Source organism: Cheilinus undulatus, linkage group 10, assembly GCF_018320785.1.
Source record: "Cheilinus undulatus linkage group 10, ASM1832078v1, whole genome shotgun sequence".
Taxonomy (NCBI): domain Eukaryota; kingdom Metazoa; phylum Chordata; class Actinopteri; order Labriformes; family Labridae; genus Cheilinus; species Cheilinus undulatus.
In genome coordinates, this window is record NC_054874.1 from 21,034,910 (window position 1) to 21,062,724 (window position 27,815).

The following is a 27,815-nucleotide window of genomic DNA, read 5'->3' on the forward strand; positions in this document are numbered from 1 at the left end:
TTTGAAAGCAGCATTGCAAAAACTTCAGATTTGCATTTTTTATGCAACTTAATATTTATGTTTTAAATTGAGGAAGTCACACTTCAAAGCTATTATCTGCATTTTCCTTGATAAACATACAAGTAGACTCATACACCATTAATGTACTATATCAGCACAACCACAAATAGCATTTTACCCCCCACATGCACACTATCATGTGCACAGTGGAGTGCACCAGTGTATATATTGTAAGCATACTTTTAGAAGGTCAACATGTCTGTATTATAAATCCTGTTTTTAAAGGTCTTATGCAATAAAAACTGTATTTTTACTGTTCATGAGATGTAAGCCATTATTAATAAAAGGTGACATAATCTCTCTCAACAAGTTAATTCAGGTTTGGAAGGTCCCTAAAACATCTGTGAAGTTTCTTGCTTAAAAAAACTCAAATACTAGATTTTGGAATGCCTACAAACCCCTATTTTTCAGCTCTGCTCAAAACAGGCAGTTGATAAACTATGGCTTTCCTCATGTTTACAGTGGAAACATAGATGCAGATAGTAATTGAAACTAAAGGCATGAATAATTCATTTTATGTGTAATGGTTGCAGAATACATGAAACTTTTCCCCTTAATTTACAGATAGATTAGACTTTTCCACCAAATTCTAATTTCTTTTTGATCCACCTGCAGTCCCTAAACTCAAACACACAGCAAAGGAGCAGCCAGCACAGACACGCACATCTATGAAATAACTAGAGTGTACATTAAGTGTTAAACAGTCGAAGCTGAAATGATGTTAGAAGACCACTAAATTGGTATTAACAGATGGATGTCTGTTTTGTACTTGTATTGCAAGGACATATCCAGAGGTTGGCTGCTGTGGCTGAAGCAAAAGCAAAAAAGAGCAAATTAATCTTTAATTTACATTCAACTTGCATTTTTCTTTTTGCTCTATAAATGATCAAATATGTGTTTTCAAGCTGTTATCTAATCTGAGGGAACAAAATGAAATATTTTTGAACAAGTATGGATGTGACAGAAAATACAATTCGTATATTTAGCTGGTAAAAACTATTCTTTCATTTTGGATTATCTGCATATTGGTAGGCAGGTAGACCTGGTGTGTAGGTATGGTCATTTTGACATCTTAGGTAGCTGTAAACATTTATATTAAACAGTTTGAGCAGTTACACTGGAATACAGTAGTGGTTTAACAAGGAAATTATATTTTATAAACATTCTACATTTCTCTGTACGATTTAAAAGGACTGGTATTAAAATGCTAATAAATAAAACACTTAATGCTACACAATTCTGTATATAAAAGTGCAAATACCAGTCTACACAGGGAAGAAGTTTCTGACCAGCTCTTTGAAATGTCTTATGAAAATCTGATTCCATTTTCTAGGACAGAATGGACAAAAAGCGTAAAAAGATAATTGTTTATTTTGGTTCTTTCCCACCAGTAGTTTATCCACAATCAGACTGAGAGAAAATATAGACTAAGGTACACGAAATGCAGGGATTTTTAATATATATACCACAATTAATTTAATGGAGACAGCATATGTGCATACTTTAAAGACTAATGCCAATATGATGACCACTGACTTGAAGGGGAAAATGGGTCGGGTTATTCGGGGACTGCAGGACGAGGGTCTGGGAAACTTGTTAGTGAGCACAAACAAAACACAAAACCCAATCACTTATCCATAGAACAAAACAATAAATGGTTTCACCCACCACTTTCAATCACAATTCCGTTCTGATGCAGTGATGGAACGCCCCCATTTGCTAGCGATAACACTCAAAACAATGTTCACCTTTACCACCTCACAGAGCTTTGTAAATGTTTATCATCTAGGGTTTTTTTAATATATATACTTGTGTGGGTGTGTCACACATTTAATTAAAATACAAAAAAAAGGTTAATAAAGTGCTTTCTACTGACTCAAACACACAATCTCTGGGAGAATGGTATTGATACAGTATGTTTGAGAGTTAAAAATCACTTATTTTCTCATTAGCTGTGTTCATCAGTGCTTAAGGGATAAAGACTGACAGATGTATGGCATGATTGCAATCAAATGGTTAGCTGAGTGATCACATCTGTGTCATAGATAACATCACACACAAGCAACTTACACCAGCAGTCAGTCAGGTATCACAACTTCAGGGGTTATCAAACGAGAAGCCAACCATCTGTCGAGTTCATATAATACACCTGTTCACTATCGAGCCAGATCTCTGTGTACTCATGTACACTAAATGGATATTTTCTAATATACCAACCACTTCATTGATCCTCCTGCTGATGAAACTTTAAGACATATTTAGGAGGATATAACCTGTTATACATGATTAATATAATGATAATCCAAGTGTTCAAGTTTGGGAGGAAAATCCAAAATGATGGAAGTCCAAATGCTAAATTTATTTAGATATTTTTAAGGTGCATAATGTGTCATCATCACTCAAACAGCTAATGAAGTCATAACTGCCCCTCAAAGACCAGATGGCATTGAACACAAATGTCAGGGTAAAAGCTGGTTGATAATGAAGACTAGTTGGTACTTTGGAGGCAAACTTCTCCTGTACTCATTCCGCATAATCTGAAGAACTGGCATGAAGCTCACAAAGCAATGCTTACTGTTTTACAGGACACAGTCATCATCTTGCAGCATTTCAGCTAAGTGGGTATAAAAATATAGACATTTGAGACCCTGAATATATGTTCATATGTGATTTTCTGCAACAAAACAAAACACAATTTACAGATGTCCCACTCAGTGTACACACAATCTTTTTTAAGATTTCCTTCCCGTCTAAAATGTGTTGTTGCATTACCCCTGAAGGGAGAAGGTTCATGCCTTTTACAACACAGAGTATGGCATTTTTAATGTGTTTTCATCAACAGCTTAAATCCGCCATTTCTTTGTTAATTCACTAAAATCCCCTGTGGGTGTGTGACACAGATTGATTTGGGAGAGAGGAGTGTATTTATGTGCGTGATGAAATTACATCAACATGTCTTTGTGATGCCTGGCTATGTGCTGGCTCTTCTCCGAAGGCCTCCTAAAGCCCTTGGTGCAGTAGTCGCAGCGGTGGGGATAGTCCTTGGTGTGAATGGAGATGACATGGCGTTTGAAGCCTGAAGCGTCCGTACTGTTATACTCACAATACTGGCACTGATAAACCTTTCTACCACTGTGTGTCTTCATGTGCTTCTTCAGCTCAGCAGGTTGTCTAAAGCCTCGCCGACAGCGCTTGCACTTAAAAGGGAGGTCCTTTGTATGCAAGGACAAGATGTGGCGACTCAAAGTGAAGGTGTCGGGGGCATTGAAGTTACAATGCCGGCACTGATGCACCTTGTTGCCCTTGTGTGTCTCAGCGTGTTTCTTCAACTCTGAAGGCCTGTGAAAACCTTTCTCACACACGTCACACTGATGGGGAAAGTCCTTGGTGTGTACAGAGATAATGTGTCGTTTCAGGTCACTGGAGTTGGTGCTCTTGTGCTCACAGTGTGGGCACTGGTGGGTCTTGTGGCCTTGCACCATCTCTATATGACGCTGGAGTTCCCGTGCGTCTGCATAAGCCTGAGGACAGTGGCTGCACTTGAAAGGCAAATCTGCGCCATGCTTGCTCTTTATGTGAGTCTTAAGATTGGACTGATCTGCACAGCGGAACTCACAGTGCGGGCAGTGGTAGGGTTTCTCACCTGTGTGGGTCCGCATGTGTTTCTTCAGCTCTGATGGATGGCGGAAGCCTTTGGCACACTCAACGCACACATGAGCAAAGTTCTTACTGTGCACAGCCAGCAGGTGACGGTTGAGAAGACCCTGTTCAGCCGTCTCATAATCGCAGTACTTGCAGTGATGCAGTTTGGGTTCCCGGTCTTTGACGATGAGCTTGTCAGAGCCCAGGGGGCTGGACTCGTGGTAGCGCCGCGTGTACTCTGTGTACTCAGGAGAGCGCTCACTGTTGTGGCTTAGCAGCTTGTGACTCTCCAAGTGATTGTGGAAACTGACCTTCTTGTTGGTGGTGAAGTCACAGTCTGTACACTGGTACTTCTTTTTAAGCAGGTGGTCCGGGTGGTTCTTCATGTGGCATTTAAGGAAGCCCCGTGAGCGGAACTTCTTTCCACATATGTGACAGGGGTAGACGGTCAAAGGCATTCCATCTGGTCCAATGATGACAGCTGAAAGAAATGGTTAATAGAAAACACATTCATTATAAATACACATTAAACAGACCAGATGTTATATAATTGATGTCCAAAGAAACAAATCTCTTGATTTGACACAAAAATGACCAAACATGACAAAAGTGAAAACTGTTTATACCAGTCTGACACTGCCGTGTGTCTCCTTTCTTCTTTTTCTTAGGTTTTGGTTTGATTGCACGGTTCGCACCAAGCCCTTCCCGGATTTGTAAAAATGGTGTTGATGCTCCATTCTTTACCTGATCGATTGTGTTACCTGCAAATGCAAGCAAGATTTCTTCATCAACAAAACAGAGTCTTTGAAAATTTTCACACAAATAAAAATATTTTTTAACAATAGTGTCTGTATCTAACCTTCAAATAAGAAACATCTTCTATACCAACGTTACAAGACATAGGAAAGTGAATTCTAAATCTTAACATAATGCACTGCAGCCCTCTCTCTCTGATCTCAAGTCAACAAGTTATCTGCCAAAATGTACAAAACTTTAATTCACAAAGAAGCATACTGATGTCATCATCGTCATCCTCATCACTGTCATCCTCATCATCCTCTTCTTCTTTTGGATGGTTCTTGACAGCCATGTACACCATCTTGTCACGACCAACTCCGAGTCTGCCTGACGACGCAGCTTCCAGGTCAGGATGGCCGTTTTGGTAATCATCCTCAGTTATCACCTCAGTTCCACCTGAGGATGAAAAACAGTTTCACTGAATGAAATATATGATCTGATGACATATCATCTTTACCTCCGCCAAGGAGGTTATGTGATCGACAGGGTTTGTTAGTTAGTTTGTTAGCAACATTACTCAAAAAGTCATGGACATATTTTCATGAAATTCTCAGGAAATGCCAGAAATGGCATAAGGAAGAACTGATCAGATTTTGGGAGTGATCCTGATCAGCGTCTGGATCCAGGAATTTTTAAAAGGATTCTTTACTATTGGGAGATAGGGCTAATGGCGGAGGTCTACGCTCTCCGAGTGCTTTTCTAGTTTATGTTCTTTTACAACTGAAGCAATTATTTTTTGCATCACTCACCTAGATCATCATCTGCTTCAGCTTTGAAAATGTAGACTTTAATGACCTCAGAGCCATCCTCCTCTTTGCATTCCTTGTCTTCCATTACCTCAGTGCTGATCTCAAGAGGAGTGTCTCCGATGTCCAGCTTCTCTCCCACCTCATCCACTGCGGTAACACAGTTAGTCTCGGTTATCAAATAATTATTCATAACAAAACACAGCATTGCATAGGAGCAGTAGGCTATAAATTCATATGCTATGATGTCTTACAGGAGATCATGAGGTAATCCTCTGAGCTGCTTCTTGCATCATCGTCCTCATCTGTTTGCAGGGGAACAGCCTCTGTTGGCAGCTGTTCATGGATTATGGTCTCGGCGTGGGCCTCTGTCACCATCAAACCCTCTGACACAAGCTGATGGTCCAGAGTGTTGCCTTGGTGCTCAGAAAGCAGTTCTGCTACAAAGACCTGGTCTGGCATGTCATCATGATGGTGGTTTGAGTCCTGAATGAGGTCCGAAGTGAGGACGTGGTGGTGATGATGGGGGTCCAGAGCTTCCTCTATCGCGACCTCTGTGCCAAGAATATTGTCGGGCATGATCACACTGTGTTCAGAGGACACCATATCTTCAGTGGTCATCTCGTGGGCTTCTACTCCTTGAGACTGCAGATTTTCAACATCTACTTCCAGACCCTCCACAACCTCAGCTTCCAAACCCTCCACCTCAACCTCCTCCTCAAGCCCTCCAACAACGTGAGCCTCCAGGCTTTCTACGTCTACCTCAGTTTCCAGACCTTCCACGACCTGGGCTTCTAGACCCTCCACTTCCACCTCGCCTTCCAGACCCTCGACGACCTGAGCCTCTAGCTCGACCACCTGTGTCTGTAGTCCCTCAACCACTTCTGCTTCCAAGCCCTCTACATCTGCATGTAAGCTTTCCACCACTTCCGTTTCTAGTCCTTCCACCACCTCTGTTTCCAAGCCGTGAACCACCTGAGTCTCTAGGCCTTCCACCTCAAGGCCGTGCTCCAGAAGGATCCCCTCATCTGTCATCACATCAGAAAGAAGCATGCCCTCAGGCACAGACACCACAATGTGCTCCCCGTCGATATGGGCAAGACCCCCCATGCCAGCGACTGTAAACAGAGAACACAAAGATGGATACTTACAGTAAGTAAAGGTCTAAAACTAACACCAAAAAATGATAAAGCCTCAATTTAAGTAAAATGTGTTATTTTGGCAACAAAAACCATGCCATTATGTCGTTATGTTTTGAGGGGTTATCACTGTTGTCTTGCTGTATTGTATAGCAGCTGAATCAAACAGCATCTAGTGTTCAACTTGACAGCCAAGACGGCATTAACCATTGTTTTTTGAGTGATTGAAGTGTTCTATTGTAATACTACTTTGTACTGTTTGCATGTGTTGCAACTGTTTGATCACATACTATAAAGCTTCATGCTTTAAATGTGGGAAACTTTGCCTTGGATTACATGTTGCTTGCTAGTGTTTAATTCTGTTGACAGCACAGTGATTGTTAGAACATCTTACTGGACCACATACCAAAGTCTTGCATGATCATAGCATGGGGCATCTTCAGCTCCTGAGTGTGAAGCTCCAACACCCCTCCTCCTTGATCCATGTCTTTCCTCAAAAAATGACTGAAATCGCATGCTGTGTTAGCTGTTGTCTTTTATTTTTTCACTTTGCACAGTTAGAGTAAAAACACGCAAAAATTGACATTTAATTAGTAGTCTGTTTTTTATACGTACCTTCACATTTGATGACAAACCCTCAAAATAAAACCAATGGGATATTTGATGTGCTTCCTCCCATCAAGGTTATTGATACCCCTAACAATAAAAGATAAAAACAATTACACTTACAAAGGGAATAGAAAACAGGTCATAAGCTTCCTCGGGTAGTTCAAGAGTTTTAAAGATGTTTCAACGCAACAAGTACGAGTTCGGGGTTTATAATAAGGGAGGACTGCATTTATTTACTTGACCACTGGCTCCATCCATTGCCTGAAGAAGAGTACTACAGCCACCTTCAACCAAACGACATAAAGCATTTCACCTGAAGCTGGTCGAGCTTGATGGCTGTAGCCCAGCTGAAACAAAGGTCTGACCCGCCCAGTGTACATGAGGACCAGCTCTATGCCAGTAACTATGGCATCTTTGAGAAACAGTCGCGTTTGTTTTTGTGGCAGGAAACATATCGTCACATGACGTTTCAGACTCAGCCGAATGCATGTCTACAGTGATATGCTGTGGCGTTATACGCCCCCGATCTCAACGGATATGTATTAGTTAAGAGATAAAATAAGGTATCTGCTGCCGTTATTACTGTTTTAATGTGTACCATGTACTCTGGGCTTTTTATACAAAACTACACATGTTCAAATACATGGCCACCAATGGAAGTACCGCAGACGTTATGCAATGCATACTTGGGCGGCTACCGCCCTCCACCCACCGGAGCTAACTAGCAAGCGAGCTAGGACTGTTCCTTCGAGCGCCATTTTGTTTTAGCAAAGATGCTAACTCAAAGGAGGCGACAACTGATATTATTGCACTGTTTACGTATCCACTACATATAGTGTAATACAATAAAGGGATAATTTCCCCTTCACAACAAACCAGTGTACATGTTGAGATTATAAATTAGCATTTTTTGCTAGATATATGCGGTTACCGCAGTCCACTTGGCTAGCTAGCTTGCTAAGCTAAGTGATGCCGCTTGTGCCGCATTATCTTCCATGTTGTTTTTCGAAAAGGCTTAAAGAGGCCCGCTACGGCCGACTGGGCCCTTACGTCTTATTCCACATACCGTACTGACCGATTCAAAATAATTTTACCTGATAACGAAGTCTTCTGACTCTATCGGTGTATCTCCCCCTTCTCAGTTTTGTCTGTTATTGTTTTGGTTTATTTTTGACGGTAAGCTAAGTGCGGCCTGCAGTTTTGGATCCCCGGGCACCCTTTGCTAGGCCTCGGCCAATCAGCTTGCTTCCTGACAAGCAGAGGGAGGGCGGGGGGCAGACAATGCGTGGCCTCGTTTACCGCTGATCCCTTACTATTTGCGTCATGCATAAGAGAGCAGAGTTACATTACACACACTTTCTCCTAATGGGAACATATTTATGCCAGGCTCCGAGACAATTTATTCAAAATATACCACATCAATCAATAAAAAAATATGTTATTGCAGACTGCGGTCTCAGACTTAGTATGCGCAGATGAGGCCTGTAGGCCATTTTGTCACATAGGGGCTGGTTGCGTCAAGCGCGCTTTGGAGAGGCGCTTGCTCTGCACGCAGGAAATATCCGGGTGTCGATGACGGTTTCGCCGCTGTCACAGCTTGTGCGGCAGATACACTGCAGTGTGACTAATTAGTCGTTCATTAAAAGAAACACATCTAATGCATACATGGACTGAAAAAAAGAAAAAAGGCACACTGCAGTTATTGTTCCAGGGTAGACTTTATTATTAATTTTCTCCACAGCTCCTTATTTCAGAGGCACTCTGCATCAGGGTGCATAGCTGTCTAAGGCAGGTGGCCTTCGTGCATAAACCTTTTTTTAACAGTGGTATCCAAAAGCAAACACTTGAAACCACCGCTAGATATGCAGTAGAAATACCTGGAAAATACAGTACCATAACAACAGCTTTCATGAATCAAGATTAATTTTACAATTACAAAGTGTTGCAGCTGAAATGCACCTTGGCACAACTCATAGTTTTTATTTTATTTTTGTATTATTTATAAGGGCAGTGTGGTTTACAGGAGGTTGCTTTGCTGTGTAATCAAATAGAGAACACAAATACAACACAAATCTGAAGTTAAATTTCACTATGAACCATCCAGCAGTCATAAATTCACACTGATCAATTGAGACACATGGGGGGGTTGTCACATTGCAGTAATGTAATGATGGATTGGTTAAGCAAATAAATCCAAGCATGCAACACTCAGCTTCTTCATCTAGTTGGAATTCACACATGGAAAAGAACAAACCAACAGTATCTTCATTTCAATTGTCTTCATATCATTTACATCAACAGAACAATAAAACCCTTAATATTCCAGCAGTTCTCACAATCACCATAGAAAAATAAGTAAAATTGACACAAACAAATTTTCTGGAAGCTCTGAGTTGGTCCATATCACAAGTGGAGTGTGCACGTGTGTCATCTTGTCTGCCTACACATCTTCTCTGTGTGGGTTGACATTATATCATGCGAGGGAAAGAGACAAGTCTTGACTACATTTCCAGTGCTGCCCAGTGTTCCAGTTTGAAATAGGGGGACTGAAAAGGTTGTACGACACATCTGTGATGCACTCTGTACTATGAGGTGAGGTCAGGTGAGGGCTGCAGCAGTTAACATCTTTCATCACCAACCAGACTCAGTAACAGCCATCTTTCCAGGATTCATCTGAGATTTTGGCCATGCCCAAAGACCTGTCAATAAAACAGAAATAAGTCTGCATTTACAGAAATCCAGGCATCCAATACTGATGTTTTGAATGGTCTAAAACTAGTGTAATTATTAACTTTTACATCATTTCACCATTTGCATCTACGTGCTCACCTCCTGGTTGGCTGTGAAAGTTTACTCCTGGTGGATGCCGACGGTCCAGCCTGTCCTCGACCCACTCCAGGCCTCACTGCCCCAGTGGAAGCTCTCCCGGGTATGTAGGCTCCACCATTGGCAGACCCAGGGGACTGGACCCTGCGGCCCCCTCCTGCTGGTGGTGCTTGGACAACCGGCAGACCTCTGGAAGCCTGACGACCAGCTGCCATGGGAGTAACAGCTTTAACCGGAGTCCGCAGGGAGAGAGGGGACTGGCCATTGCTACGCAGCCGACTACAAGCCATACCTCAAGTGGAACAAAGGCACAGAGGTAAAAGAGAATCCCAACTACATACTTGTTAAAAACAAACAAACAAACAAAAAACCTGTTAATATCTGTAAACTCCACATCTGGCTCGTGGGAGTTGAAGGCAAACCTGTGAGAGGCAGTGCTGGATTGTCATGGATACATTTGGAGCAAAGGAGTGGAATCATCTTGTAACAGGTAAGTAAGAAAAGAGTTACCTGTACAAAAGCTGGAGGATGTCAGAGAAGATGAGTGAAGGGGAAGAGTGTGGGGGATGTTTTTTTTTTTTAATATGACACCTTGTGTTCCTTATTTTGCCCTCCATTTAGAGCATAGGGATTTTTTTGTTTATGCATAAGTATTTAGAGTATTGACAATTGCCTAAGAAACAGATTCATTGTTTATTATTCTTAAGAATGTTATCATTCTATCGGTTTCAATCTCATCTGTTTGGTGTGAGATAAAATGGAAAGTGTGTGATATCTATTGGTAGGCTGTATGTTGCAATTGTTCACTGACAATACCCAATTTTAGATTTTCACCTGTACATTTTACCATTCCTATCTGATTTATATTTAAACTATACTCAATTACCAACAAGCATTACAAATATTCTTTTTTTATTATTCCCAGCTGACATGTTTTCTGTTTTCTTGAGGGCAGTAGTGTAATCTGTGAAGAATGATATAGTAAGCGACTACCACTAGGCTCCTGCATCGTGCATCTCCCATGCACATGAAGGATTTAAGCTGAATCAGGAATTCAAAGCAAGAGTGTTCTGCCCACAAATGATCACAGTGGTCATGCAGAGGTTAGGAGGTGGTGGCGGTATGCAGAACAAATGCATGTATTATTATATTAGAGGAATGGTGCAAATCAGGTGAAGTGGGTAGGGGTTACCTGTGGAGGGGGAGTGTGGAAGGCGGGACATGCGGTTGCCAGAGCTCTGGAGGTTAGCCTCCATGCTGCGGCTGTTTCTGACTGCCTCCAGGGAACGTAGGCTGGTGCGGGGGGCCAGATTAGGCATGCTATGCCTCAACTCTTCTGGAACCACACATACAAACGGATTTAGCCACAACATCATATGTGTGTTTATCAAGCTCTGATTCAAGACGGCTCTTGGGGTGATCACTGTGATCTTGACAAAGGCTGCGAATGCTAGATTATTAATTAACCTACCTTCACTCTTGGCAAATTTCAGCAGCTCTGCACTGGGCCCCTGAAGAGATCTTCTGGGGGTTCTTGTGCGTGGTGCAGAGAGTCTGCTATTGTAGTCCTGACCGTGGTTGGAGGTGGAGGGAGACAGGCACCGGGGTGAGCCCAAGGGCGAGGGGGTGAAGCGGTGTCGCCGTGGAGGCATGGAGCAGAACTCATCCTCCTCATCCTCCAGGCTGTAGCTGTCAAACTCCTGATCGCTGTATGTGCCGCCCCGACGTAGGGACTGCAGGGAGGCTGTGGAGCTGCGACGGGATGCAGATGCTGAACTGGAAGCATAATCTTGCCTTAAACCTGACAACAAAAATGTAAAAATGAATACATACAGAAACTGCTGTGAAATAGAAACATGTACAGGTTAATGTTGCCTCTAGATTTACTTGATAAAGTTTAAATTCCATAAAACCAAGATTCATCTTATACAAAGTGAAACATTCAAAGACTTCTGTTCGTTTTACTCTTAATGTTTACGGCTTACAGCTCATGAAAATCAAAAATCCATAATCTCAAAATATTTTAGAGAAGTCCAATTTGCAAAGGTTTCCTGAGCCTTTATTCTCTCATTCTGGTTTTGTACACACAACCACAATCATGGAGAAGACTGCTGACTTGACAAATGTCCTCAGGGCAATCACTGACACCCTTCACATGGAGGGTAAGCCACAAAAGGTCACTGCTGAAAGGGGTTGCTGTTCTCAGAGGCAGTATAAAAGCATGTTCATGGAAAGTTTACTGGACGAGAAGAGTGTGGTAAGAAAAGGTGCACAAGCAAGAGGCATAAGCTCAGCCTTCAGAGGATTGTCAAACAAAGCAGATTACAGAACTCAGGGGCTACAAGTGTTAATGTTCTTTGTGTCAAACTGTGTGTACATTAATGAGGGAAAAAAAACCCAACTAAAATGATTTTAGCAAACGGCTGCAAATTAACAAAGAATGAAAATTTTAAGGGGGTCTGAATACTTTCCGTACCCACTGTATGTCATCTGCTGGTGTTGGTCAACTGTGCTTTATCAAGTCCAAAGTCAATGCTGTCAACCGTCTACCAGGAGATTTTAGAGGACTTCATGCTTCCATCTACTGAGAAGCTATATGGAGATACTGATTGCTTTTTCCAGCAGGACTTGGCATAGTGAAACCTAAACTACCAGAAACTGGTTTGCTGACTGTGGTATGACTGTGCTTGATTGGCCATCCAACTGGTCTGACCAGTACCCCATAGAGAATATTTGGGGAAATGTCAAGAGAAGGATGATAGACACCAGACTTAATAATACAGACAAGCTGAAGGCTGCTATCAGAGCAGAGCTGGGCTTCATAACACCCCAGCAGTGCCACAGGCTGATTGGCTCCATGCTATGGTGCATAGATGCAGTAATTTGTGCAAAAGTAGTCAGACCAAGTACTGAGTGCATAAATGAACATGAATTTCCAGAAGGTCGACATGTCTGCATCATAAACCTTTCTTTTGGACTGATGTTTTTTAATAATCTAATATTTTGAGACAGTCGATTTCTGATTTTTGTGAGCTGTAAGCCGTAACCATCAACATTAAAACAAAAAAGCTTTGAAATATTCAATTTGTATAAGATTAATCTAGAATTTATGGAAGTTAAACTTTTTTTTGTAAAAGTAAATCTTAGGAAAAAAATAACTTTTACATGATATTCAATTTTTTTTACATATGTTTCCTTATTAAATGTCACAGCCACTAGACTCCAGTGGTCTAAAACACCACCCTCACTCACTTTCTTCCTGTAAACGAGCCATGATCTGGACATCAGTGAGGTCCTGCAGCTTGTATCCCATAGAGATGGAGTCATCTGATGTGCTGAGCTCACTGTCTATAGATGATTGAGAGCTCAGCGCTGACTGCATACTTGTGACACCTGTAAACACAGTGTGAAATACATGTTATAGCATGCACACACACTGTATACAAGTGCAACTACATTTCCTACACTTTCTGAGTCACTTCCTCTTGTGTTAAATGATTTGAAATTCTCAGACAAAGACGGTTTAAAAGTAATGGCTGGATTACAGACATGTATTGTCTGTAAGGTTTTCCAGATTGAAGGAAATACTTGTGCAGTGCCTTTCAAACACTTAATCACAGTATTAGTGGTGAAACAAACCAATGCTGATCAATTTGTACCACCCCCCACAGTTTGGGCCACATTTTACCTGCAGATCAATGCACTGCCACTTAATCCCTGACTTTCACATAAGAAATGGTCTTATATGGTAGCTTTGTTTCAAATTATACTTGGACTTCTTCTCACTGTTTGACCTTGTTTCATCTCACCGTGTCTGTTTTATCATGCATGCACCAGCTATTTATTAACATTATTGAATTGCAGAATTGTTGCAACTTGTTTATAGTGAAGAAAAATGTATATGTGGCACATTAGTGAGATACATGGAGATGAGTTTTGATTTGCTGTGCTGTTACAGCAGAGGAGAAGAACATTTTATCATAAATATCTGGGACACCACTGTACATTAGAGATGCAGTTCCAGTTTCATTTTCAAAAAACTATAGCTTGTGCATGTCTGTCTTTCCTCCATTGTGCATAAAATGGTGTGACAGTAAACCTGACACTGCACAGCCATAGAGTAATCACATGACAGGATCACAACCAACTTACAAACAATGAGTGTCTAAAGAAAATATATGTCAGCCGGATTCTTCTTCAGCCTTAGAGACAGCACTGTCCTGATTAAAGGGCTGCTTTTATACCATAGAGTTATTTCAATCAATTTATGCTATCACCTTTGTAGTGAAACAGTGGAAGGATCTTTTAAACTCCGCTCAGAAGATGACATGGACTAAGACAGCTTCCAAAAATGGATGCTACCTGTGTAAGTATAAATTTACACAACATTTTAATATTCATCCAATGAATTTGAATGTCATTCAAATGACCGAAATGACTGCATCAGTGTTTGAAAATTTAAGGGGGGAAATCAGTTTTACAGTCACATTTGGAGTATTTAAATGACACAACCCTTCACCAGACTCCACTCCAGCCTTGCCCAGCAACACAAATCTTGAAAAAGCGAGACGTCTGCTGATGTTGACCAGGAAAGCTGTATGCAAAGCTTACCTCACAGGCATGTCTGTCTAACACAAACCCAATTTTAAGACTGATACAAATGAGAAATGACAAAATTCTCCAGGGGCATCTGGTTATGTAAAAGTCAAAGATTAGACAGAGTCATCCCCCACAAGCAAGTTCATGCAAAGAATGGTTATTTAGAGGGTTTGCATGACAAAATTAGCATTGTGGTCTCTGAAAAGGGATGTAGGGTTGTCGCAATCCCAGAATTTAGAACTTAGATATGATACTAGTTAAAATCAATTATTGATTTCTTCTTTCAGTACATTGCCAACAAAAACAGAAAAATATTAAACTGAAATTGGGTGGTTTCTTATTTTTAAAGTTAAAGTCTGTAATATTATTTCAGTAAAAAATGGATAAAGTAAAACATTTTGACTGTTGCATGTCAATACCAATATTGAACAGAAATTCTCATTTAAATAAACATCAGATCTGTCTATGAGCACCCTGCTTTAAAATGATTCTTTTAAACTTCTGAAGTCTGAATCAAACAACCAATGAAGGTCAGCTTGGAAGTAATTGTGGGGAGTATGTTTGCTTTCCATATAAATGTTCATTTTCCATATTGCCGCTTTAGTTGTCAAAATTAAAAGCAAATACTTTGACAAATACTTGTGCAACTTAAACAGTGCTTTCTATGTACAGCTTGTAGAAGCATTTAGTTAAAAATCCAATTTATGATCTAGGTTTCAAGTATTTAGAAAACCTAAAGTATTGAAAAATTGGACAACCTTACAGTGAAGTGCAACAATGAGAGGAAAAAAAGGGGTACAAACCACCACAGGGAAAATCAACAGCATTATACATTCCACATAGGTTATAATTGTCAAACGACATCAAAACACCTGGTTCTACTGCCCTGAAGTGAGAACAACATATACTGTACTTTTCTCCTGACCATTTGTCAAAGAAGAGTGACTCTAAAAAAAAGTTGACAAGACTGAGATTTCATGTTTATTTCATTGATTAATCTAAGTGATGATTGTTGTAATGATCTACAGCAGTGGTTCTCAACTGGTGGGACCCAAAAGTGGGCCATGGACCTGGTTTAAGTGCGTCACAAATGTGTGACTGGAAAAAATTGTGGCAAAAAGTCTATGACGTACTGCAGTCCTTAGTGGATATGCACCTGCATATTTTATTTTACTCTTTCCCCATGATAAATGGTCAATTTAACTGTTTTCTCCACATTTCAGCTCATTTATCTAATTTCCTTGTAACAACAACGCTGCTTTTCCCATGATGATGAAGTAATTTCTCAAAATTGACCAAAAACAACAAAATGCAATAATGTGGAAATGAGATGTAAAACATGTAAGTTATGTCCTGTCTCTTTTTTCAGTCTTACATTTTATTAGGGCTGTCAAGAAATTAAAAATTTTAATCGGGATTAATCTCAGAATTTCTGTTACTCATGATTAATCGTACTCCTTTTAAATCACATTTCAGAATTACACTATTTTGTCTTTTAGACTGTTTTGTGTTATTTTGGATTTTTCTTAACCTTGAAAAGCAGACAGATTCGCCCGTTTCTGTGTTTCTCACTGACAAATCCATCTTGCAAAGCTCCCATCTGAACAGATTGGGTCCTGAAAGAAAGTGACAGGACCAATCAGGAGTAAGGGGCAGTACTTTCGGGCGCGGCGGAGTTGTGACGTAAACAAGCAGCAACAAGAGCTGGTGCAGTTATGGAGTAAGAGATTAGCGTGGATGCTGCTAAAGCACCACAGTTTTATCAGAACTTGATGACATTTCTTTGTAACAAGAAGAACAAAGAACAGCAGTGAGTTGTTTTCAAAAACGACAAAAGTCGTGTGCCGGCATGTCTACGGTTGCCTTGGTTCGCATTATGCAGTTCTCTAAGGAGTTTACTCCTCAGTAGCGGCGCACACCTAGGACGTTGTGTTTTGCTGCTCTGATTGGCCTATAAAGATGTGAAAGACAGAGAGTCCATCCAATCACCCTCCAAGTTTTTTTTCAAAGGCTCTGCCCTTTCCCAAGCACCGTCTATGGAAGGTTTTCCAGATGGATGTATGAAACAAATCCATCTGGTGTGTCAGGTTAGATTTTTCTACCTTAAACTACAGATAAATTACTTTCTGTTTGGATACAGACCTGCTTTAAGAGGTAGATCGAAGACTATAACATGAACTTTACCACAGAAAAAAGGAACTTGTTATGGATTAAAAATGAAATAAGAGAACACAAAAAACGTTCCGATGACTTTTGACTTGTCCACTGAGTTGTCTGTCAGTATTTTAAAGTGAAATAAGACATTAAGGAGAAGAACTGGATTTATTTCATATCACTGTAGCTGCAGGGAGACACTGACAAGGATAAACCAAAGTGTGTTGTGGGACAATAAAGCATGAGATTAATCACAATTGAAAAAAGTTAGTGCTTTTTTTGTGGACCTTAATTAAATGCAATTTACTCGATTCATCTTGACAGCCATCCATTAAATCAAAATGTTTTTGGCCGTTTGGGTCATGATTTATCATTGAAGAAACCTGTGGCACCAGTTGAGAACTACTGATCTAGAGGCTGTGTGCCATGAACCAAAAATCATATTTTGATGTTTGTTTGTTTATTTGGATTCCCATTAGCTTAAGCATCACAAGCATTACAGGTGTATAGGTGAGTGGTAGTACACTTTATATAGTGTTTTTTTTTTTCCTGTAAAGAAATATCAAGGTATCTAAATTACTGAGCATAAGGTCTGGTGCATACATTTTTTTTTGTAATTTATTCATAATACACTCCCCAATGGCCAGATGAAGTCTGAGCAAACCTATATTGTTATTTTCACCCAACATTATAAACTTTATCAAATTAAACATTGTTTTCTTACCCTGTATCTTGTTTGGAAAAGTACCAATTATCTTGCAAACTCTGCATTTCCCAGCCCTTCAATGATCCAAGGTAAGCTTAAAAGAAAGGTGTGTGTGATTTGCTTACATAATCTAGTAAAATGTTTTACATCTGAAATTAAAGGATGAAAAAACAGCATCTATCACCATGTACTTAGCTGTCAAATACACTTTGCTTTAACACTTTCTGGACAAAGCATTCTTATCCACATTTTTCTACAAAAATGTAAGAATGTTGTTTTATTTTTGCTCTAATGGGATGCCTTTTTAAAAGAAGTTTAATGTTTTGGTTGATTTTAGACCAGTAATAAATAATAGGTAAACTAGAGCTGCCTGGTAGGGTTAGAAACCCCTTTAGAGGGCAGACAGTAAAGATTATTTTTTGAACAGTTGTTTACATTAAAGCACAGTATATGCAGCAAACATTAGCCTTGGTAAAACATGCATCACTGCCAAAACAGTTTTGACAAATTAACATTCATATCCAAAAGAGGATACATTGTTGATGCATTAGTGCACAAACACATATCAGCTGTGCTACATCCTTACAATAGGTGATGTCAGCCCCACCGTAATGTTGAGCAGAGAAAAGAGGAGCATGGTGTGTTAATGTCATGCCATACCTGAGCTGCCACAGGTTAGTAGGGATTTGTTAGTTGATTTGTGGTACCCAGGAGAGATCAGGCCTGAGCCTGCCGAGCCTGCCTCTGCTGACGGGCTACTGTACATGTTCCTCCATCGAGATGCTGCAGGAGACAGGAAGAGGAGAGAGAGGCTGTTTTCAGAAAGGAGCATACACACTTTAAAGGGATGACATGAAGAAAGTGACATGCAAAAGAGCTGTGCATGTCTGGGATCAATGACAGTGACATTAATGGCCCCTTTTTTATCTCACAATGGACACAACAGGTGCAGAGCGGTTTGTTTTGGAAGGATCGGCTTTTTGGGCTTCTGCAAACACAGCTGCTCCTTTGGTTCATGTAGGCGTGGTGGTGCAGGGTGCAAAAGAGCAGAATGACGGTGAATACAGACACAAGGGTGTGGTGATTAATAAATGACTGGTCTCATCACTGTAACTACTGAGCTCTCACATCAGCGCATGACAAAATCAGGCAAAACAAAAGAGGAATTCGATTTCAGGATGTTGCAGAAAAACACAATGTAACGCCACAGCATCGCTCAACTCCTGACTGATGGTGCAGGCCTCAACAGGTAGAGACAAAAAAGTAGATAACATATTCAAATGTACCCCAGCAACAGAAAGCACTTCAAGAAAGAAAAATGCCACTACATTTCTTTTCTTTAAAGCAGTAGGCTGTGATGTGCAGGCTTCATGAGCATTGGTAGTTCGGTGTGTGTGTGTGTGGGTGTGTGTGTGTGTGGTGTAAACAGGAGAGTTAAACACACCAGACTGCAGCATGAAGAAGTGTGTGTGATTACTTTGCATTAACAGGATGTTGTCTGCAAATAATTTTTGAGTAAATGTAAACACATGGACTTGATACAGTAGCTTTGCTGCACATTTGCAGCACTGTGAAAAGTATTTGCCCTCTTCCTGATTACTCAACTTTTTGTATATTTGTCACATTTAAATATTTCAGATAATTATCCAAATGTAAAAGTAGACAAAGATGACCTGATTAAATAGAAAATGCAGTTTTTAAATGACGACTTCATATATCGGAGGAAAAAAGCCCAACCCTACCTGGTCCTATGTGAAAACTTAATAGCCCCTATACCCCGCAACTTGTTGTGCCACCCTTGGAGGCAACAATGTAAGCGTTTTTGATAAATTGCAATGGGGCTTTCACATCACTGTGGAGGAATTTTGTCCCACTGTCATTTGCAGAATTGTTTTATGGTCATGTCACAACATCTCAATTGGATTTAAGTCCAGACTTTGACTAGGCCACTCTAAAACCACTTTTTAAGCCACTCAGAGGTGGACTTGCTAGTGTTTTTGGGATCATTGTCCAAGTTTGCGCATGCTTGAGGTCACAAACTGATGGCCAGACATTCTCCTTTAGGATTTTCTGGTAGAGAGCAGAATCCATGGTTCCATCAATTACGGCAAGTCATCCAGGTTCTGAAGCAGCAAAGCAGACCATCACACTGCCACCACCATGTTCTTTTTATGAAATGCTGCATCAGTTTTACACCTGGTGAAAAGGGACGCACACCTTCCAAAAAGTTCAACTTTTGTCTCATCAGTACACAAAAAATTTTCCCAAAAGTCTTGGGGATCATCAAGACAATTTGGGCAAATGTGAGATGAGCCTCTGTGTTCTTTTTAGTCAGCTGTTTTGGCCTTGGAACTCTCCCATGGATGTCATCTTTGCCCAGTCTCTTTCTTATTGCTGAATCATGAACATTGACCATAACTGAGGCCAGTGAGGCCTGCAGGTCTTTAGATGTTGTTCTGAGTTCTTCTGTCACCTCCTGGATGAACTGTCCATGCACTCTTGGTGTGATTTCGGTAGACTGGCCACACCTGGGAGGGTTTACCGCTGTTCCAAGTTTTCTCCATTTGTGGATAATGGCTCTCAACGTGGTTCATTGGAGTCCCAATACCTTAGGAATGGCTTTGTAACCCTTTAAAGATTTATGGATGTGAATGACTTTGTTTCTAATCTGTTCTTGAATTTCTTTAGATTAGGGTATGATGTGGTGCTTTTGATATCTTTTAGCCTACTTCACTTTGTCTGGCAGGTTCTATTAAAGTGATTTCTTGCTTCAGAAATTGAACTGAATTGATTTAACAAGGGGAGGCAATGACTTTTTCTCAAAGGGACAAATAGGCGTGGATACTTTTTCCCTTAATAAATGAGATCATCATTTGAAAACAGCATTTTTTTACTCAGTTTATCTTGGTCTAATGTTGAGATTTGTTAGATGGTCTAAAACAGTGGTTCTCAACTGGTTTAGCTTCAGGACCCACCACCAACTCCCTAACAACAGACTGCGCTCCACATTTTTTAATTAAAAATTAGGCAGTTTGGATTTGAGATGGAACAAAAGATGTGGCAGAACAAAGAGATGGCGGTATTTCCTTCAAAATAAAAGCACATTGTAGACTTTCTGTCCCATACAGTACTTTTTTTTCCCAGGCATGCATCTACAACCCACTGATTCGCGACCCGCTTTTGGGGCCCTACCCACCCACTGAGGATGAAGGATTTAAAAAGATTTAAGTGTGGCAAATATGCAAAAAAGAGTCAGTTTTCCATGTGAGGTCAGCGTGAGCTGATGTGCAAATGAAGCAGGACATACTGAGGAAAAATCTCCATGTGCAAGCAGAGGTGGCGATGACAGTTACAACCAATGCATGATGGTGTCATTTCTGTTCTCTCTTGCTGATAATACAAATATGTCAGGGTACAAATTGAACTGAAATGAAGGCAAAATCTTCATCATTGCATCAGAATCTCCCACCATGTCAGCCATTTCGGCGTTGCCCTTTTAAGGTCATGTCCAGTTTGTTGAGACCCCCACCCCCCTCCAACAGTCCCCCACTGTAATCCAACTTTTGTATCTAACCCAACCAGTTTCGACAGATTGCCAAAAATATGCTCTAATTCACAAAGCAGTTTCATGACCCGCTGCAGCTGTTTAAAAAGGAGCACTAACCCCAAGGGGAAGGTAATCCAACCCAAGCTGTGACTCCATGTAGCCTTTCAGTCCTAGTGCGAATAGCTTTGTTGTTCAGATTCTGCAGTGTGCAGAGAGTAAGAGGTGGGCGGCATGAATTATATATGGGGTCTGTTGGATCAAACACTAACTTCTGTCCACACAGAGATGTACACAACATGTACACATCACCCTGTATCTGTGCACATACACAGCAGATGTGAGCAGTAAAAAAAAGAGCACAGTGGCACATTCACAACAAGAGGTAAGACCGTCCCAGTGGCAGCTCAAGGATCATCACATAAAAAGTCAGAAGTAAACAGAAAAGTTTTCTCTTCGTATGAAAAGCTGCCGTTTATAAAGCATTTGGGATGATATGAAACATTTTTAGCAAAATGGAAAAGTAAAATACTCTTGACATATTGTGTCTGTGGTATGTCAGTGTATCAGTGAAAGTTTTTGTAGATTTGTTGCATACATTGGTCCAAACGGCTGATCAAGGTCCGACAAGCCATCTCCGTCTCTGGGCTGCGGTGGTCGAGAGCCTGCCGACACCACTTCAATGGCGATTCTGGGCCTTGATCTGCTACCTGTTTTTTCGGAGACACGTACAACCTGTAAGAGGGGGAAGAAAAATAATAATTACTGTGCGAAATAAGAGCCAACACAAGCAGTAAAAAGGATTGGGAGAGTAATGCATGTTTCAGGGAAACTGTGGTGGGGTGACGGCAGCTCAGGGCTCAAAGAGTAAGCCTAATCTACTTTTTGTTAAACACTCTGGTCAAAAGTGTCAGTAGCTGCAGAGCAAAAGACTGGAATAAATACAGGCTGGAGATTAGCAGACTACTGGCCTGAATGGTATGTGTCCAGTAGTTCTGAGCATGCCATGCACAGTCTGAATGTTTTTCATGCTGTACATCATAGGCATGAATGAGCATGGGCAGCATTAATGCATGAGCACTTACATGGCCAGCTGAGGCAGAAAAGCATCAAACAAGCTGTTTAAACACTTAAATGATGATATCAGATCAAACAGTGAGTGAGTCAATACTGACGCACCTCTTAACATCCGCATCACAGCCCCCGTCTGCTTCCCTGACATGACAGCTAAGAAAAACCCTCTTGTACAACTGCCTTGTTATCTCTTATTTAAGAACATATAAAGAAATGCATTATATTTGTGAAAGACTGTTTTTCAAATGCAATGATTAACATTTAGTATCATAATTTGTAATGCCTGTACATTAACACATATAACCAGAAAAAACTACAATCAAATCTATAAGGATCCAGCTGTGGTTCATTTTCATGCAGCCACAATGTCAACACCTAAAATCTAAACTTGACTTTGTGTTTCCAAAGCCAACTCCATAAGCTCCCTATAAGCTTGAGGTGATCACATGGGCTGATCCTTTCAGTGCGATGTACAAAAGGCCCAGACCGACCGGTTCTGGACCAATCAACTACAAATCATCCTCCCATTGGGCAAACACAAAGGGACCCATTTCCCACTGGAATGGGCTACAATACAGGGAGCAAAATTCAGGTCACACATCCGACCACGGAGCAAAGCTTTTTCAATGTGTGTGTGTGTGGAGTTGCTCCTTTCATACACAGACCCTGTGTTTGATGTGGAACAGTGACGCGGGTTCTGCTTGTGGCAGACCCATTCACACGTGAGTTTCGGTCACAGGGTTTCACTGGGTTGTTGCCATTCACGCAAGTCACAGAACTGTAATTGTGCTTCCATTAATACCAAACCAAACCAATAAACTCATCAAAACAACTATTAATCTGCGTGGCAAAGCAGCTTGGTGTTTCTAAAAAGTTGTCTCTCAACAATATTTACACTGAACATGAAAAAATGGTGCAACTTTCCTGGTGGGATGTGAGTATTTGTGCATTTAAAATATTCGAAAAAGCATACTACCCCTTCTCTAACCGGCTGTTTCTAGCTCTTACAATTCTAAATATTACTTTATTTCCCACATCAACAGTATCTGTATTCATATATTGTAGTACTTCTTTCAAATCAAACATATTTTGGTATAGAGTGTTCTACTTTCAGTTTTAAACCAAACAGTGTCATGTCTGGGTTCACTCTAAGTCATGAGGAGCATGCTGGGGGGAACTGGATGACTAAAATATAACAGAAGAAATAAAACCGGATGAACAATCTAGTTTTTCTCCTTTTCTTACTCTTACTGTGGCAGAATGCAAAGCCCAAATTAGGAGGTTTGAAGTCCAGCTCTGTGTTTGGGATCTAATTGGCTTTTTGCTAAGCTTAGAAGTGCATTAAGCCATGTTTCAATGGGTAAATAAAGATCCATGGGGAAGCAGGCTCAATGTAAGAACAAAGTGGGCCTTCACAGTGCAAACTGAGTTTGATTAAAAAGTTTGGACACTACCTCCCTTGCTTAATTAAATAACATTTACGTGTACTGTAACTCTACAACATAAAATCCCACAGTGGCTCTTTTTACTTGTGTTCACTGCATGCAGCTCGCACACAGGGGGGCCTCCAATCACATGCTGTGCAATCCCACCCAAAGCAGTTTAGCCATGCGGCAGCATCCAGCCCAAAGCAGATCAGATTATGTCGCCGTTAGGATTACTGGATGTTTTGGCTATGATAACCTTACAAAGCACATATGGTATGGCTAATAATGGCAAACTGAAAATAAGTCATGAATGGTCTGCTTGTTAAGCTCCTTGACTGAGCCTCTAAAGCAGCCATGAGGAACACAATATGGTACCTGTTTCAGGCGACAACGTAAACAAACATGTCTAGACTGATCTGATGTAAAAACTCCACACGTTATCAGTTATTAGCCTTGCATTTCTGTTCATTTTTGAAATTTTCACTCTGAAGGCTGTATTGGGAACTGATCAAAGAACAGATTGTTTCAGAAATAAGTTTTAATCTAACCTGGCTTCAAGAGGACGAATGCAAAAACAACTTTGTTGATCCTATTTTTCTTGTGCCTGTAGCCTTTTTAATTCATGTTCAGTCTAGTTGGAGCATATGATCTTGGTGCTCATCATAACTTGACAAACAAGAAGCAGGTCATTCATGCCTGATATTTACCAAAGGAAGCGAGCTCAGAGTCATGATCAGGAGACAACCAACAGCCTCTTGCATGTCATACTGCTTCTGAAATTATTCACTTTGGCAGCTTTGCCCTTTCTTTTCCCGCCTCCGTGTCACGCCACCTTCTTTTGCTTCATGTTAAACTGATATAATCCTTGATAGTAAGAGTTAACATTAAACTGTTTGCCACAGCCAAACAAGGATTTTACTTAAAAAGTGATACAGTTTGTATCTTGCCCAAGAAAAAAGTACAACTTTACATCAAAGTAATCTAAAGCTACAGAAGAGCACATAGTCACTGCCCTGTGGGGGAGTAACACACTTTCAAATCAGAGGTTAAACTTAAAAAAAAAACAAATGTGACTCATGTAGCTAAAGGGTCTCCTCTTTCTATATGCAAGGACATGTAAAATGCCATCTTTAAATGTTGAATTTGTGGAAGGACAAACTTCCCCTGAAGCTCATTCATATGCACTTTTTCTGTGATGCAGAGGACTGGGGATCTCTCTTATACCAGCAGGAGTGTTGAGGCAAAAAAAAAAAAAAAAAAAAAAAAAGGTTTGGCTATTAATGACAGAAATGTATGTTGGAAACAGAGAGAGTGCAGGGACAAGCACTGATAATGAAACGTACCAACTGTCCTCGTCCTCTGCTTCTGCACACTCATCCTCCAAATCTAGGACATCCACCTCGTCCAGTGCAGTTTGGTCGACCCCTGAGTCGCTCTCTGCAAGTGTCTCTGACTCATAACTTCCCTGAGAGGGGCTCTCTGGCGTCTGGCTCTGCCCATGGGACTGTCCTCCTCCGTTGCTGCAGGTCAAGGTGAGAAAACCTCCACAAGGACCCTGTTCATCCTCTTCTTCCTCCTCCTCCTCTTCTTCCAGCCTGTTAGCCAGAGGCAGAGGGGACATGTCTTCTCCGCTGCTGCTGTCCTGTGGAGGAGACAGCTCAAAGTCTGTACTGCCACTGTGCTCCAGTCTGAGGTGGGAGTTGGTCACCTCTCCGCAGGTCTGTGTCTCATTGATATTAACGGCAGCTGTGAGGTTGCTGTTGCCACTGGCACCACCTCTGTGGATGGTCTTATTCCCCCTATTGCGTAGAGTCTCATTCTGGACCTCCAACCTGCGAACTAGCTCCTGAAGCTTTCGGACCTCCTCCAATTCCATCCCTTCCAGGTCTTGACCACCCTCTTCTTCATCCTCACACTGGGGACTGGAGCTCTCTAGGAGGCTGGTGGGACTGCTGCAGTCAGGCTGGGGGACCACGCTGGCACTGTCCGGGACCACCATGCTCCTACTCTGTTGAAAGGAAGAAAGCATCAGCATTTTTACAAGCCAAAGTTTTTTTTTTTTTTTTTGTAGATTTATTTTTGGGTGTTTCGTGCCTTTATTCAATTGAGGAGGTGGATAGAGTTGAAAAGCGGTCTAAGGTAGCGCCGTAGACCGCTAGGCCATCTGCACGCTACGCCAAAGTTTTCAAGGGTGGCATACAGACTGTTGTTATGTTGAATACCAGGAATGCGAAATGTTTTTAGACATATCATAGATAATACCTCAAAAACATAACTACTAGCACAAGCAGACATGATCACTTCTGATATCTACAGCTGACATTGCATAATATTTTAAGGTGAAGCATTAAGCTTGTCGGGTTAAAGTGAACAACAGTCCTGCCTATGCTGGTGTTTTCTTGTTTACCCTTATTCCTTAAACTTAAATTCTCTGTCGCCTACAGACACACCGGAAAGTCCAAATCATGTTTTAATCAGATTCAAGATGGCGTAGCAGCAAGGCGCAGCCTCACAGTCTCTGTTTCAACTTCACCAGTTTTAAAATTGTGTTGATAGGCACAGTAAAACTAGACTAATGATAAATAATTCAAGCCATGCAGTGTTGCACAAAACTTTGTTTGCTAAATTTGTACACATTAGCAGACAAAAACAAACGTTTTTGAAGTTTACAATTTAGATTTGAATTCTAAGACATAAAAGTGATTCATTAAACATGTTCCAATGTGTTAAATACAGAATGTCAAAATAAAAAAAAAATCTGTAAAATCCCATAAGGTTGTGCTAAAAAATGATTGCAAAAAAGGCAAGGTAAACAGTTTTTAAGGCATGTTATAAAGGTAAAATCAAAAGTAGTAAAAAAAAAAAAAAAAAAAATTAAACCCTTGACCCCAGAGGGTGAAAGTTGGATCTCAGGGTGGAAACATTTAGTTAGGAGAATTTATTTCAATTTGAAAGTATAAGCTATAAGTAAGAAAGAAAGTATAAGTGGCATATTTTGTGTTATATATTAGGCATGCATGATATTATGGGTATGATATAGGTATTGACGGATATTAGCTTAGTAAGTGAATTATCAGTATCAGTAGATATGAAAATTTCAGCCTGTATTTACAACTGATATTTTGGCTGTAAAGATCTGCCTTATGAACAAAAAAATTAGCAGTTTTTTTGGCCTGGGTCAAAAGACCTACATCAGCTCAAATCTTTCCTTTTAAATGACTTAAGTTTTAGGCTCACACTACACTTAAATATCGGTAAAGATATTGGTATTTGCTAACCTTTATTTTCAAATATCCAATATCGTGTATCCATATTTTACATGCTGTAGAGCTACCTGTCTGCCGGTATGTTGTTACAGTGCCGTTTTTAGGTCTCAAGAAAGCAGATGAAGCTTGGGTTTACTGTTAAAATATACATCTTACACATAACGTACATGTAACCCATGTTAATTTCTTAAATAAATAGGCTGTCACAGTAAGGGTAGAAGAGCGGTTTTACAGCAGGAGAGACTTCGGCTAAATGAGTTTGGAAATTTCATATTGGACGTCGGCATGAATCTAATGTCGTGCATCCTCACTCCATAAATGAATGAGCTCTATCAACTTCAGGTATTATGCCTGCACCAGGGACATGTTTACTGTGAAATGAGTCTACCTCAAGCACGTGCAATGTTTTTGTTAACGGTCACGAGCTGCAGCTTAAGAAGCAACGCGCTACTGATGCGTTACAACATCCATTTCAGCTAACAACCACTTCTATTGACATAAAGCTGACCACTTTTTCTCCAATAGTAACGCTGCTAACTCCTCCACTGCAGTTAATGCTACTGTTTCAGGAAGCTAGCGATAAGAGAATGCTGAGTACACTCGTATTTAACACCAAGCCGTAAACCTGAAGCGGCTTTATTACTGTATACAGTAGTATATATATATACTACTGTAGTTAACATTAGCCCAGCTAGCATGCTAACAGCAAAACAGTCGTACCGGTAAGTGAGCCGTGTTGTCCCAGTTGTCCCAGCGAGATGATGACTGAGGTTGCCCGCCACCGAAAGAGAGAGCTCAAACTCCTCCGGGCATCAGCGACTGCATGAATGGAGCTGCTAATTACAACCACCTGAAATGACTGGTCCTTAGCTTGACAGTGATTGTCGAAGCACCGCAATAAGTCTCATTTAGCTAGTCCATACTCTTGTTGCTGGAGCAGCAGCCGATAGCGTTCATCGCTGCTAACTAGCTTGTTGATAGACTTTAGTTAGCCCGATGAACAGACTTGCAGCAGCGCTCGCCCCTCCCCCTACGGGTTTTCCCTGTTGACTGATTTTTCTCTGTTATTTGGCGCCTCCTACATGGAAGATGTGGTACTGCAAAAACATCTTTTGTAATCTATGTTGCGGCCGTTGGGTGTCGCTGCTGGCAAAACTATGCCACCTACAGTAATATTGTTAGAGAAATCGAACTAATCTTTCATCCATTTAGAAAGATGACAGAG

The 27,815-nt window shown here is 40.8% G+C and overlaps 2 protein-coding genes across 2 annotated transcripts; both read right to left on the reverse strand.

The window, feature by feature from the left end:
* Window positions 1–1,130: 1,130 nt before the first annotated feature.
* On the reverse strand, window positions 1,131–8,221 carry znf711 (zinc finger protein 711). The gene is made up of 8 exons (XM_041797664.1): window positions 8,089–8,221; window positions 7,001–7,081; window positions 6,792–6,889; window positions 5,501–6,364; window positions 5,250–5,396; window positions 4,717–4,896; window positions 4,329–4,463; window positions 1,131–4,183 (listed from the first exon to the last, which is right to left on the reverse strand). The coding sequence occupies exons 3-8, from the start codon at window positions 6,868–6,870 to the stop codon at window positions 3,003–3,005; spliced, it is 2,586 nt and encodes an 861-aa protein (XP_041653598.1). The 5' UTR covers window positions 6,871–6,889; window positions 7,001–7,081; window positions 8,089–8,221; the 3' UTR covers window positions 1,131–3,002.
* Window positions 8,222–8,693: 472 nt separating this feature from the next.
* zgc:66447 (SLAIN motif-containing protein-like) lies at window positions 8,694–27,599 on the reverse strand. The gene is made up of 9 exons (XM_041797673.1): window positions 27,311–27,599; window positions 24,668–25,332; window positions 21,422–21,558; window positions 17,940–18,062; window positions 13,073–13,213; window positions 11,292–11,621; window positions 11,013–11,156; window positions 9,824–10,112; window positions 8,694–9,693 (listed from the first exon to the last, which is right to left on the reverse strand). Exons 2-9 carry the CDS (start codon window positions 25,321–25,323, stop codon window positions 9,639–9,641), a joined length of 1,875 nt encoding a protein of 624 aa, XP_041653607.1. The 5' UTR covers window positions 25,324–25,332; window positions 27,311–27,599; the 3' UTR covers window positions 8,694–9,638.
* Between the last annotated feature and the right edge of the window lie 216 nt (window positions 27,600–27,815).

What these genes read in the sequence shown, in the direction of transcription:
- zgc:66447 (XM_041797673.1), bottom strand. Translation starts at nt 25,323, where the DNA reads ATGGTGGTCCCGGACAGTGCCAGCGTGGTCCCCCAGCCTGACTGCAGC. An exon ending in GCAGAGGACGAGGACAGTTG is followed by an intron (nt 21,559 to 24,667) that starts GTACGTTTCATT and finishes CCCCTCTTACAG; the next exon opens with GTTGTACGTGTCTCCGAAAA. An exon ending in GATCAGCCGTTTGGACCAAT is followed by an intron (nt 18,063 to 21,421) that starts GTATGCAACAAA and finishes TGTCTCCTGCAG; the next exon opens with CATCTCGATGGAGGAACATG.
- znf711 (XM_041797664.1), bottom strand. Translation starts at nt 6,870, where the DNA reads ATGGATCAAGGAGGAGGGGTGTTGGAGCTTCACACTCAGGAGCTGAAG. An exon ending in TATGATCATGCAAGACTTTG is followed by an intron (nt 6,365 to 6,791) that starts GTATGTGGTCCA and finishes CTCTGTTTACAG; the next exon opens with TCGCTGGCATGGGGGGTCTT. An exon ending in TGAAGCAGATGATGATCTAG is followed by an intron (nt 4,897 to 5,249) that starts GTGAGTGATGCA and finishes TTTCATCCTCAG; the next exon opens with GTGGAACTGAGGTGATAACT.